Genomic DNA, 10966 nt, shown 5'->3' with positions numbered 1-10966 from the left:
TGAGTTACTAACCGCACATCACGTAAATGAAAAACATTATGAAAAGAATTTACTTACATTACGTCCATGTTGCCTTTGTTTATCGCCGACTCGAACGCTGGTCGTCCGGGTGAAAATCCCATGTTTGTTCTCTCTCCGACCTCCTCCGTCGTCTGACTTTATTGCTCTTCGTAGTAGGAATCTTAAGCGCGTGTCCTTTTCAGGCCTGAGCGAGGAGAAATGTAGCACTGACACGGCACCTTCTCATGGACTGACGGGTGTATTACACAATTTGGCTTGACTCCGTGTTGCTGGCGAAAGTGAACAAAAGCCATTAAACAAATCATTCATTCAAAACATGCTGCAGAATTAAACACCATTGTTTGATCTTTTGTGGATATATAAAAAAAAAAGTCTCATTGGCGCGGTTGTACCATACATTTTTAAAACAATGGTTTGAAGTTTGTATGAACCAACCAGCAAGTCAAACAGGTCGAAAACCGTCATTCCGAGTATCACAAAGGAGTTTAATCTTTTATAAAACCTCCATTATAACAAAACAACAGAGCAAACCATCCCTGACATATGAAATATAAAAAGAATGGCACATTCCTTTTTCCTGACCGAAGAACACGTCGTCACAGTTTTTAATTGCAGGCCAAAGTGTTACATATCTAACCATAATATAATATTAAAAAACTATGAATGTAAAAAAACCAGCTCAGTTCCTGAGATATAAAACTTGCCAGAAGCAGAAACTCTTTGGTGATGACTGGTAAATATGGAGAAGAGTTTTTGGGGAAAAGTGTCATTGTTAGTATTTCGGGTAGAAGACCCTGGTGATCTGCCCGTCGGCCCTCTCGGTGTCGAGCCACTTCCCACAGAGAAAGATGGTGGTGACTCCGTTGGCTGTGTTGGTGACCTCCACGCGGTCGAGCAGCCAGCCGGGGCTGATACCAGAGTTGTCGTGCTCCACTCGAACTTTCTGCAGCTCTCCCATGTCCAGCATTTCCAGCACGAAACGGTCCGTCTGCTCGCGTTCAAAAAGGTTGCGAAACTTTTGCCGCAGTCGCCGACGGCCTGAATCTCCGTTGGAGCCGTGGATAGTGATGAAAACATTGGCATCTGTTCCCGCTCCCTTCTCATCGCCTGTGATGATGATGATCTCGTATTTGACGGGCACCAGGCTTCGAGCTTTGCTGGCGAAACTCTCGATGGTCTTTGTGCACTCGAAAGTCAAGAAGTCATCCCTCTTGGGAGAGAGAGGGATGGAGGCATTGCAACTAAAGAAGTACCTGAGGTTGATGGAGCAAAGAGGGAAGAACATAGTCTGATGTTCTATCTGGAAATACCGACAAATGGTTTGGGTTTGGTCAAATGGTGCGGTCACTGAGCAGTCGTACCTGTTTCCAAGCTCTCGTTCAGTCACAACAACCTCCTCCACGAGCCAGTAAACTTCCCCCTTTACTTTCTTTCCGTCCTTGGGTGTGTGACCCAGGCAGATACCAGCGATGTCGCCCAGGTTCTTGGAGGAAAACTCAAACCTGTCAACATTTCCTCTAAAAAGAGACGACCACAGACATGAGTAGCTATTCTCTTAAATCATCCCACATACTTTAAATTCATGTCACCGTTTCATTTGTTCTGTATTCAGAATGAATTTTCAACAGGACGCTGTAATGTCGTGATAAAGGGATGTCGTGCTGCGTTGGTCTGGGCTTAAGTACTTGGTGCTGGTGGGATTATCATAATAAGTGTAAAAGGAGAACTAGAAGGAGAGAGAGCTCATTTCTTTAAGCTTTTTGTGAAAAGAAGTAGCAGCTGATTGAGTTAATCTTACAACAAGTACCCACCGCAAGAACCGCTTCTTCTTTGAGGAGTTCTCCATTACAAATTCTTTTGATCGGCTTTTCCTCCCCTCAAGTACAATCCAGGCATTTTCTTTGGTTTCAGCCTCCGCCATGTTTACGGTTGTGACACAGACTTCATACTCTTTCAGAGAGAAAACACGAGCACAGTTACAGAAGATTGTCTCAATTGTCCTCAAACAGCAACTACAGAATTTTTACTCAGACTATGAATGCAATCGAATTTCATTTACATGATGCCAAATCACACCATAAGTCATCTCAGGGAATTCCTTTCCAAAAAAAAGTTACAGTATTATAGAGGAGCCCAACAATTTTACAATTTCCCACATGAGCGCCAGAGGGACAGAAAAACTGCCTTTAAACAGGTAAAAACCTGAAACAGAACCAGGTTTCAGGTTTCATCTGCCTCGACTGGTTGGGAACAAACATGCAGTGCTTCCTAAAAATATTGCCTAAGACAACCATATGTAACGTGAAAAGTATAGGGGCCTAGTACAGACCCCTGTGGAACCCCAAAACTATAAACTGGGGTAATTAGCGTGAAATGGACACCACATTATGCCGTACAGTGAAGTGTTGGATGGGGGCCTTACTGGTTTTCTCGTTGAGGTCCAAGTAGTCATTGTTAGCACAGGCCAGCTCCCTGATTATCTGTCCATCATCGTCGTTCTTGGCAAGCCAGCGGTCGCAGGGGAAACGAAAGGTTTTGTCCATAATCTCATCCTTCACATCAATGTACTCCAGGTGCCATCCTGGAGCGGGACCTGGGTATAATGAGATAAGGACGCAAAAAGAAAAACAGACAGCAAGTGAAAGTGTTGCAGGAGTCTTTCTTCAGTTTCCAATGCTGTTGGACAGCAGCTCCATTGAGCCACTAACTGATGACTCAGACATCTGTGATGTTAGACGAACAGATCGGTCACCAGATTTATCTAAAGTTGTGTGATCTTCAAAAATGACAGTTACAGTTTATCTGAGCGTCTGACCTGAGTTGTCGTGCCAGACTCGTACTTTGGAGAGCTCTGCCAGGCTGAGGATATCAGTGAAGCGAAATGTGTCCACCTGCTTGCGTTCAAACTTGTTAGACTTGTTGCACTCTTTCAGCGCCAGCGTTCCCGTGTCGCCATTCTCTCCGAAGATGATGATCCACACGTTGGCATCGGTGCCTGCCACTGAGGAGACACAAGAAAGTCGCACTTTTAGAAAAATTTAACAAAGACTGTTGGAACGATGAGCTTGGCATTAATCTATTGTGCTCAAAATCTACATTAGTACCATGAAATCAATTATTATGAAATGATTTAGCATCACATCAGCTAATTGTAATTATATTTTAGGCATTATTCTAGCTGAAAAGCATAAAATGCCGTTTTAAATTGTGCTGATTAAAACTTTTTTTTTTTACTTCGTTGTATATCTAAACTGCATTTCAACATTTGTAGAGAGTTGTTGAGTGTCCAGTAAATACTGAGATTGCAAAGCCACACAATAGCCAACCACAGTGAGGAGCAGAGAGCTGAGGTCTCAGACTGCACATCTATAATCCCCCTGGGCTTTATTATTTCATTACAGTTGGTTAGATAGAGTGAATGTATGTGAACACAAACCTCACTCCATCTGCAGCATGTTTTCAGTGTCCTCCTTTACAATTTCTATTCTTACAGTTCGCAATAAAGCTGATATTTTAATAAGAAATTACAACATGAAAGTTACTTTTAAGATTTTTATGTCGCCGTTACCTTTGAATGATTTCTTTTCTTTTCACAAACTTTCATATATACTCATGTACATACTTGATTTCCACACTGATCACGCATCACCTTATACGATCTGGAAGGAGACCATTACTTAATTCACAGCATCGCCTATTTAATGTGGTTTACGTACCTGTGTGTGTGTGTGTGTGTGTGTGTGTGTGTGTGTGTGTGTGTGTGTGTGTGTGTGTGTGTGTGTGTGTGTGTGTGTGTGTGTGTGTGTGTGTGTGTGTGTGTGTGCTCATTATTCCTCCCAGAGCCTCGGCGGTGGTGCAGGACTACATCTTAGCTCTCAGTAAGTGCCAGGAGCAGAGAGCAGCCTTTGAAGTCGGCTCAGACTTCTCGCCACGCTATCGTATTGATCAGCAGCACAACTGAGCTATAGAAAATAGCGCATGAAGAAAAGATGGCGCAGGGGTGTGGAGGGCTTGTTCTGAAGAGGATTTCTTTCATTACCACGTGGGAGTCACACATAAATTATTCTACCATCTCCTGGAAAACACAAACCTCTGCACAAGGAGAGGTCGAGCCAGGATCTCTGAAACTTGAAAATCTAACTCAGCCTTGAGCTTCAGATAATGACTGAAAGCATGGGATGACATGCAGTAATTGGTCAATTAGAGACTTGCACTGATCAGACGGTTCCTCAGTATGACGCCACCTGCAGGGGCACCCTGTTGAATGTGGTCTGAAAACAAACAGCTAAGAGATGATGTGACCAAGGATGCACTCGACAGATCTCTGTTGACCACGGAGTCCTTCAGGACACCCCACTGTAGGAGCTGCAGGATGTTACTGATGAAAGCATCCCTGGACGTGACCTGACGCTGACCCAGAGATGAGAGGCTGGCTGGAAGGATGGAGAACGCTTGAATGCCTGATGAGGAGACCTGAAATGCCCTCATCTGTTTACTGCCTTTGAATCTTTCAGTTCCTTTACCTCCGGTCTGATCCAAATGTTTACATAAAAGTTGTTCTCCTAACATCAGTCCTCAATATTTCACTCATTAATAGATTTCATAATGAGCCCTTCAGATCAGTGTCGACTCTGGCTAGAGAAATTTGAGGGTTTTGAAGATGATAAATAAGATTGGAAAATGGAAAAACACATTTCTGCAACACAAAAACTTGTTTCTAATATTAGTGTTTTGCTTGTGAATTACTGGAAAATGTTGTGTCTTCACACCCCTAAAAAGTGTTCACATAAAACAAGTAGATTCTTCGGATGAAGTGGCCACAACAAACTGAACTTTTAAAGACTCTCAGCCCAAAATGGTCAGAAACCAGGTGCTTAAATAATATGTTGAAAATATAAACTGAGTATAAGAATACATAAAACATATCCAGATAACTTACACATATATTTTTTGCCATATATTCATAGGGAAAGTTAAAGAAAATACATAAAAGCTTTTGCTCTGACTGCAGCAGCAGCCTGCATGTGTCCAGGACTCACCTGCGATATCGCTGGTCTTCACCTGGATGATGTAGGTGGTGAGCTCTACCATCAGCTCCTCGTCCACCACAGCGGCCATCTCGCAGATCATGGTCCTCTTTGGTCCGCGTGTCCTGGACAGCCACTCTTCATAGGTGAACACGGACACCTCCTCTGTAGTCAGGTTACGCGTGATCACCTGCACGCACACAGTTCTCTTTTTTTAAATCAAATTTCATATTAAACTTCATTAAAACCTCATTCAGAAACCTCACCGATTTTGTGAACACCTGCCAGGTAAAGCCCCCAAAATTCCCTTTTTGCACATATTATAATGAAGTTATAATTAAAAGTCTGGCACCTGCTCTGACTTAGATTTGATGATGTAGAATAGAAAAATAAAAAGTACAATGAAGCTGATGGGATCACCACAGTTATTAAAATCTAGCTGGCGGGGGGGAGATGAAATTCTGCACCAAACATCATCACAATGTGTTCAATTACTGACATATTTCACTCATAAATGACCTGCTGATTGAAGAAAGGTCAGTGGGTCATCAGCATCAACAGTAATCATCCTCTGGATTCATCACGGATTTGCTCACATAAAAATGCACTATTAACTGTGAATAAATACTTATTTTCATATATCTATAAAGTGTTACATTTGATTCCCTGTTTTGAAAGTTTTATCTTATATTCTACATTTCATATGACCAGTGCTCTTATTGCCAAGTTGACGTGTTTTTCCATTATATTGTTGACCCTGTGTTAACCTACATATGAATAATCACAAACTGAATGAGTCGGTTCAAACTTTCATGGCAGTATATTCCATAGTTGTTGACATATTTCAGCTGGATCAAAGTGGTGGAGCAACCAGCTGACTGACATCCGTAAGCGATCTCCTCGAAGTGTATCAATAAGCATTGTGTCATTACGCATGGATAACTCTTTTTTTTCGGGTATGTACACACATGCTGCCTCCCTGAAGGCATCCGGTCACCAGTCCCGGGAAATATTTCTTTGTCTGACACAGACTCGGCTCAGGCAGCCACGCTCGCTTTAGCTCTCCATTCTGCATATTTATTTGTGCAGATTACTATGCTGGCAGTCGGCCCGGTGCACTGTTGTGCCCATTTCAATAAACAGACCCAGCAATCCATAAAGGCAGCACATCTGCTTGTGATGCTGAACACACAAGGCTCTGTGCAGGGTCAAGTCAAGGAGATGTTCACAGTCGCTGAGTCCCAGGCACGGACGGACAGGGCTCACTACTGTTCCTGACAGCCGCAGCGCCTATACCAGACAAGACAGGATATTTGCATAGGAAATGTGTTCTGTTTCATCAAAGCTCCGGGCCGGAGATTTCAGATTAAATTTGGAGGTGGGCAGTGATGTTGTCCTCTCGGGGTCAACAGAAAACCATTTTCAGTCTGGTGTATTAATGAAGTCAAGGATATTATAGGAGCACACAGAAAATATCAAATATTCAAAGCAGGTTTTCTCCCTGCCAAATACAGAAACACAGTGCTCATACCTAGCCTGCTTGAGGGTGTGTGTGTGTGTGTGTGTGTGTGTGTGTGTGTGTGTGTGTGTGTGTGTGTGTGTGTGTGTGTGTGTGTGTGTGTGATGCAAGTAACAACAGCATGGTGAGTAAAATGGGTCAATATACTCATTCCAGGGGTCCCGGGCCCTGCTGTGTGTGTGTGTGTGTGTGTGTGTCTTTGTGGAGAGTGAATCATTGATCATTCTCCTGGAGGGAGGGACAGATGTGTGCGTGTGCGTGTGCGTGTGTGTGTGTGTGTGTGTGTGTGTGTGTTGTGTGTGTGTTTGGGGTTGTGATATAATAGGTTGAATGATCCTGTGACCTACAGCATGCAGAGTCGGGATAAAAACACAAACCCGCGACTGCTTTGTATTATTGATTTTGGAAAAAGCTAGCAATTACTGTTCTGCTTTTTATGCTCCTAGTTTAATGTTTTATGGATGAGACCTGCTCTTTCTTCTTTATAACCAATTAGTGCTTAAAAAGAATTATGACATCCTGGGCAAAAAAGCAGTTGATTCTAAAGAGCTAAATCTGCTCAACACCGTCATCCTTTTCCATCTTCAACATGTGCACATCTCCAGAACGCCTGTGTCTTGGTTCGTGTTGGTTAGCTGACCTTGTCGAGAAACCAGTCGGGTCGGCTGCCGGAGCCATCAATACAGAGCCTCATTTTCCTCAGTGGGGCGATGTCATCGATCTCCATGTTGAAGGTGTCTTCCTGACCACGCTCAAACCTGTAGTCCAAAAAACAAAGAATTGATCATCTGCAGTATGATTAAATTCTCTTTATTTTATATAGAAGTGTGAGAATTGAAAAAGTCCATGTTGGGCTACCTGTCCTCGTTCTTCTGCAGCAGCATCTCCTCAGTGCTGCCGTTGGCCCCGAACACAGACATGAAGATCTGAGTGTCTGTTCCTGCATTCTGCACGTCTCCGGTCACCACCGTCACCTCGTAAATAACCTGACACCAAAAGATGCGACATTTTACTTATTATATTTTACTGTCACAAGCAGAAAATATCACACAGCTAATAAATAACTACTCATTTAGTAGTTAAAAGCTTGATATTGATGCTATAAACATCCAGAGTATGAAAGTGATTGTATTTGGAAAGCATGTTTTATGGTGATACAGTTAAAACATAGGCAGAATTTTAGGAGGACAATTCAAAAGAGGCCAAAGGCAGAAATCAATAAGATTGTAATGCAGTAATTTTTATGGTGATGATAGAAATAGATACCAGGCTAGCTTTAGATAGATACTCATACTTACTTTAAATGTTATTATACCTAACTAGAGAACTACACACAATTATAAACACAATCCGATCTTGGAGGTGCAACAAAAAAGTTCTGAGACTGTTTCCTGATGCTCTCGAACAGAGCGCAGCACGGTGAAATCGCAAATGTGCATCTACTAGTGGTCACAAAAACACATGTAACACATTGGTTCTGATGTCGATCACGCAACGTAACTGAGTAATTACTCATGAAGGTTATTGCTTCCTCCTTCTCAGTGCACGTCACTGTGCTCCTCAACACGGACAGTCTCTGAACTGTTGGATCACACCTCATAATGGTGTCAAAACATGATGCCCGAGGAAAATGTTATTGTCATGAAATAATCACCAATTCCCTAATGAGGTAATTTACAAATAAATCTACCTTGAATGAATAAACTTTTATCCTCATCAGTAATGTGGAAAAATGTGGCTTTTAATTTAATTTTTAATTTTAAATCAAATGTCGTAGCACGGTAATGTATGAAGATCTTCACATATTTTCTCAGTTTCAGACACGTTTCCGTCATAAAACTGCCTGAATCTTTGTATTGGGAGATTTACCTTTCAAAGGTATTGATTGAAAATTAAACTTTATTCATGTTTAATCATGATTTTGAAGGATTAAAGTTAAACATCCAATCTATTGTTACTGTATGGTGGTTTTTATTCAAGTACACAATTTTTCTTACAGTAAATTGTTTCACTGGCTGCCAAGTTCACTGGCAGTGTGATAGAAACTGAATCGTTATCATCAGTCAGTCGTGGTTATATTCTCTAATTGGGATGTATGTTGTCTGCCATATGGCTGTGCTTGTGTCAGTTTGTCCACATTTAAATACCTTCTGGGAGATAGAAATGGCCTCTGCATCCAGCACGTTGAACACTCGAGCAGTCAACCCATCTCCTCGATCTTTGGCCAGCCAGCACTTGCAAGCAAAAATATATTTGACCCCTTTGGTTGGCACAGCAACAGACAGCTCATCAACCAGCCAGCAGCTCTCCGGAGTGGCCCCATCATGGCCGAGCTGCAGGGAGGCAGAGAAACAATCACTTCAAGCAACGTGGGTGTATTGTTCTGCTTGTGTGTGTGTGTGTGTGTGTGCACACGATCCTCTCTGAAACTCTAAAAGCTTCACCCCTCACTCACCTCAACCTTTTTGATCTCCCCCACGTCTGAACCGTGGGACTCAAAGTTCTCCAAAGAGCCGGCCTCAAAGCCCTTCCTCCCGTCCGGCAGGTCCAGCCACAGCCTCTCTGTCTGGATGTGATCGGCCCCGACGATGATCACGTAAGCCCTGCTGGTGGTGCTCGCATCCCGCTCCAGTCCAGTGCAGATGGTGATGTGGAAGGGTATGTCTGCACAGGGAGAGCACAGCAGTTATTCACTCATCTGAGCATGTGATTATGCAATTAATAAACATTCAGAGAGCAGCAGATGAATCAGGCTGAAGACTCTTCGGTTTTTCTTACTCGGGAGCTCGATTTCTTCCTCCTTCTTGTTCTTGTTCTTTTTGTTCATGTTACTGTCAACGCTCTTCACTGTCAGGGCCGAGTTCTTCTTCTTACTGTTTAGACCCTCTCTAACTCCTTCAAAACCCTGAAAAAACACAACACACGCTTAGTGATTCAGACAAACACACCAAGGACTCTAATTTAACAATAGAGGCTCTAATGATCTGGAATGTACGGTGCAAGTGCATTTAGGGAGTTTAAAGTGAGGCGCATTGTTAAAAAGGGCAGTAATTAGTCTCTTAATTAATCACAAGTGTAACATAAAATAAACCAATCATGCCATTTCCATTTCCTTTTAAAAGCCAGATCCGCTTGCACCTCAGCTGACTGCTATTATAACAGTGAGTCATAGACTTTATTTCAGTATGGAGAGACTGAACAGTTATTGTATGGCTTGCCATGACACTTGCAGCAGATAATCATGTTCCTCTGTCACAAGGACCGATACAGGAGATCATTCCTGCCCACTGCAATAAGACTATACAATTTATCACCTCTGGCCAAATCAATGACCCAACAATAACACCGTTGGTTGTTTGTTTTCTTGTTTGTTTTCTTGTTGGTTTAAATCCTTGCACTATTGTGTAGTTAGTTTAATTTAATATTATTCTATTTTATTGTGTATATTGTGCATTTTTATATTTAATATTTTGTACTCTGTTGTTTTATTGCTTTTCCTGTATCTATAATGCTGCTGTAGCGAAGACATTTCTCCTTGTGGGATTAATAAAGTAAGTAAGTAACTATCTATCTATCTATCTATCTATCTATCTATCTATCTATCTATCTATCTATCTATCTATCTATCTATCTATCTATCTATCTATCTATCTATCTATCTATCTATCTATCTATCTATCTATCTATCTATCTATCTATCTATCTATCTATCTATCTATCTATCTATCTATCTATCTATCTATCTAAATTATAGCATATTGAACTACGAGAGTAAACGTTATACCTTCTATACATCAGCGTGTTAGTATTGTCATTGTTTGTTAGCATGTGGATGTTAGCATTTAGCTCAAAGCATCACTGTGCTTGTGAAAAACTTCAGTGTTTAAATATCTTTTATCATACAATATGATATCTTTCACACAATTTGTATATATGATTTCAAGGCGTTCCCCTTCACATTAACACTGTTTAGGCCTTTCATGTTACCTTGACATAGAAAACTCTCTCAATGCGCTTGTCCTCCCTCTTCCTGGAGAGCCAGCGTTCGCATAAGAAGAGGAAGACCTCCTCTGTGTCAATGTCCAGCACCTCCACCTGGTCCAGGTACCAGTCGGCGCTCACCATACTGTTATCATGGCAGATTTTGATCTTGAAAACTTGACCAAGGTCGACTGACTCGATAGTGAACTTGTCCACCTGGGAAAAATAAACATTGATTGTGCTTTTATGTACTTTTTTTTATATTTGATGCAGTTTAAAAAAAAGAAAGACAAAAATATCTATTCTGTAGGGATACTTTGTCTGTGTTCACCTTTTGAGATATTACAAATAATATAGGAGACAAAAGTGAAAAATACAGATTAAAAGAAGTAAAAAAAAACTAAAAAAAACTTATGAT

General features: G+C 41.6%; 1 protein-coding gene across 1 annotated transcript in view; it reads right to left on the bottom strand.

Annotated features, from left to right (window-relative positions):
* Nucleotides 1–528: 528 nt before the first annotated feature.
* loxhd1a (lipoxygenase homology PLAT domains 1a) overlaps nucleotides 529–10966 on the bottom strand; it is a 29407-nt gene continuing 18969 nt past the window's right edge. Inside the window, exons 30-41 of the mRNA XM_069715700.1 lie at nucleotides 10555–10764; nucleotides 9346–9472; nucleotides 9023–9231; nucleotides 8715–8900; nucleotides 7426–7553; nucleotides 7208–7325; nucleotides 5061–5238; nucleotides 2837–3022; nucleotides 2444–2614; nucleotides 1833–1971; nucleotides 1383–1538; nucleotides 529–1274 (exon numbers count right to left, since the gene is read on the bottom strand). Of these exons, the coding sequence (XP_069571801.1) occupies nucleotides 794–1274; nucleotides 1383–1538; nucleotides 1833–1971; nucleotides 2444–2614; nucleotides 2837–3022; nucleotides 5061–5238; nucleotides 7208–7325; nucleotides 7426–7553; nucleotides 8715–8900; nucleotides 9023–9231; nucleotides 9346–9472; nucleotides 10555–10764 (2289 nt within the window). The 3' untranslated portion in view covers nucleotides 529–793. The remainder of the gene's footprint in view (nucleotides 1275–1382; nucleotides 1539–1832; nucleotides 1972–2443; nucleotides 2615–2836; nucleotides 3023–5060; nucleotides 5239–7207; nucleotides 7326–7425; nucleotides 7554–8714; nucleotides 8901–9022; nucleotides 9232–9345; nucleotides 9473–10554; nucleotides 10765–10966) is intronic.

Source organism: Brachyistius frenatus, unplaced genomic scaffold, assembly GCF_029030835.1.
Source record: "Brachyistius frenatus isolate BFR_SWC_R1_liver_20210118 unplaced genomic scaffold, ASM2903083v1 Contig_146, whole genome shotgun sequence".
In the NCBI taxonomy this organism is placed as follows: Eukaryota; Metazoa; Chordata; class Actinopteri; family Embiotocidae; genus Brachyistius; species Brachyistius frenatus.
This window is presented reverse-complemented; position numbering and strand designations above follow the sequence as displayed.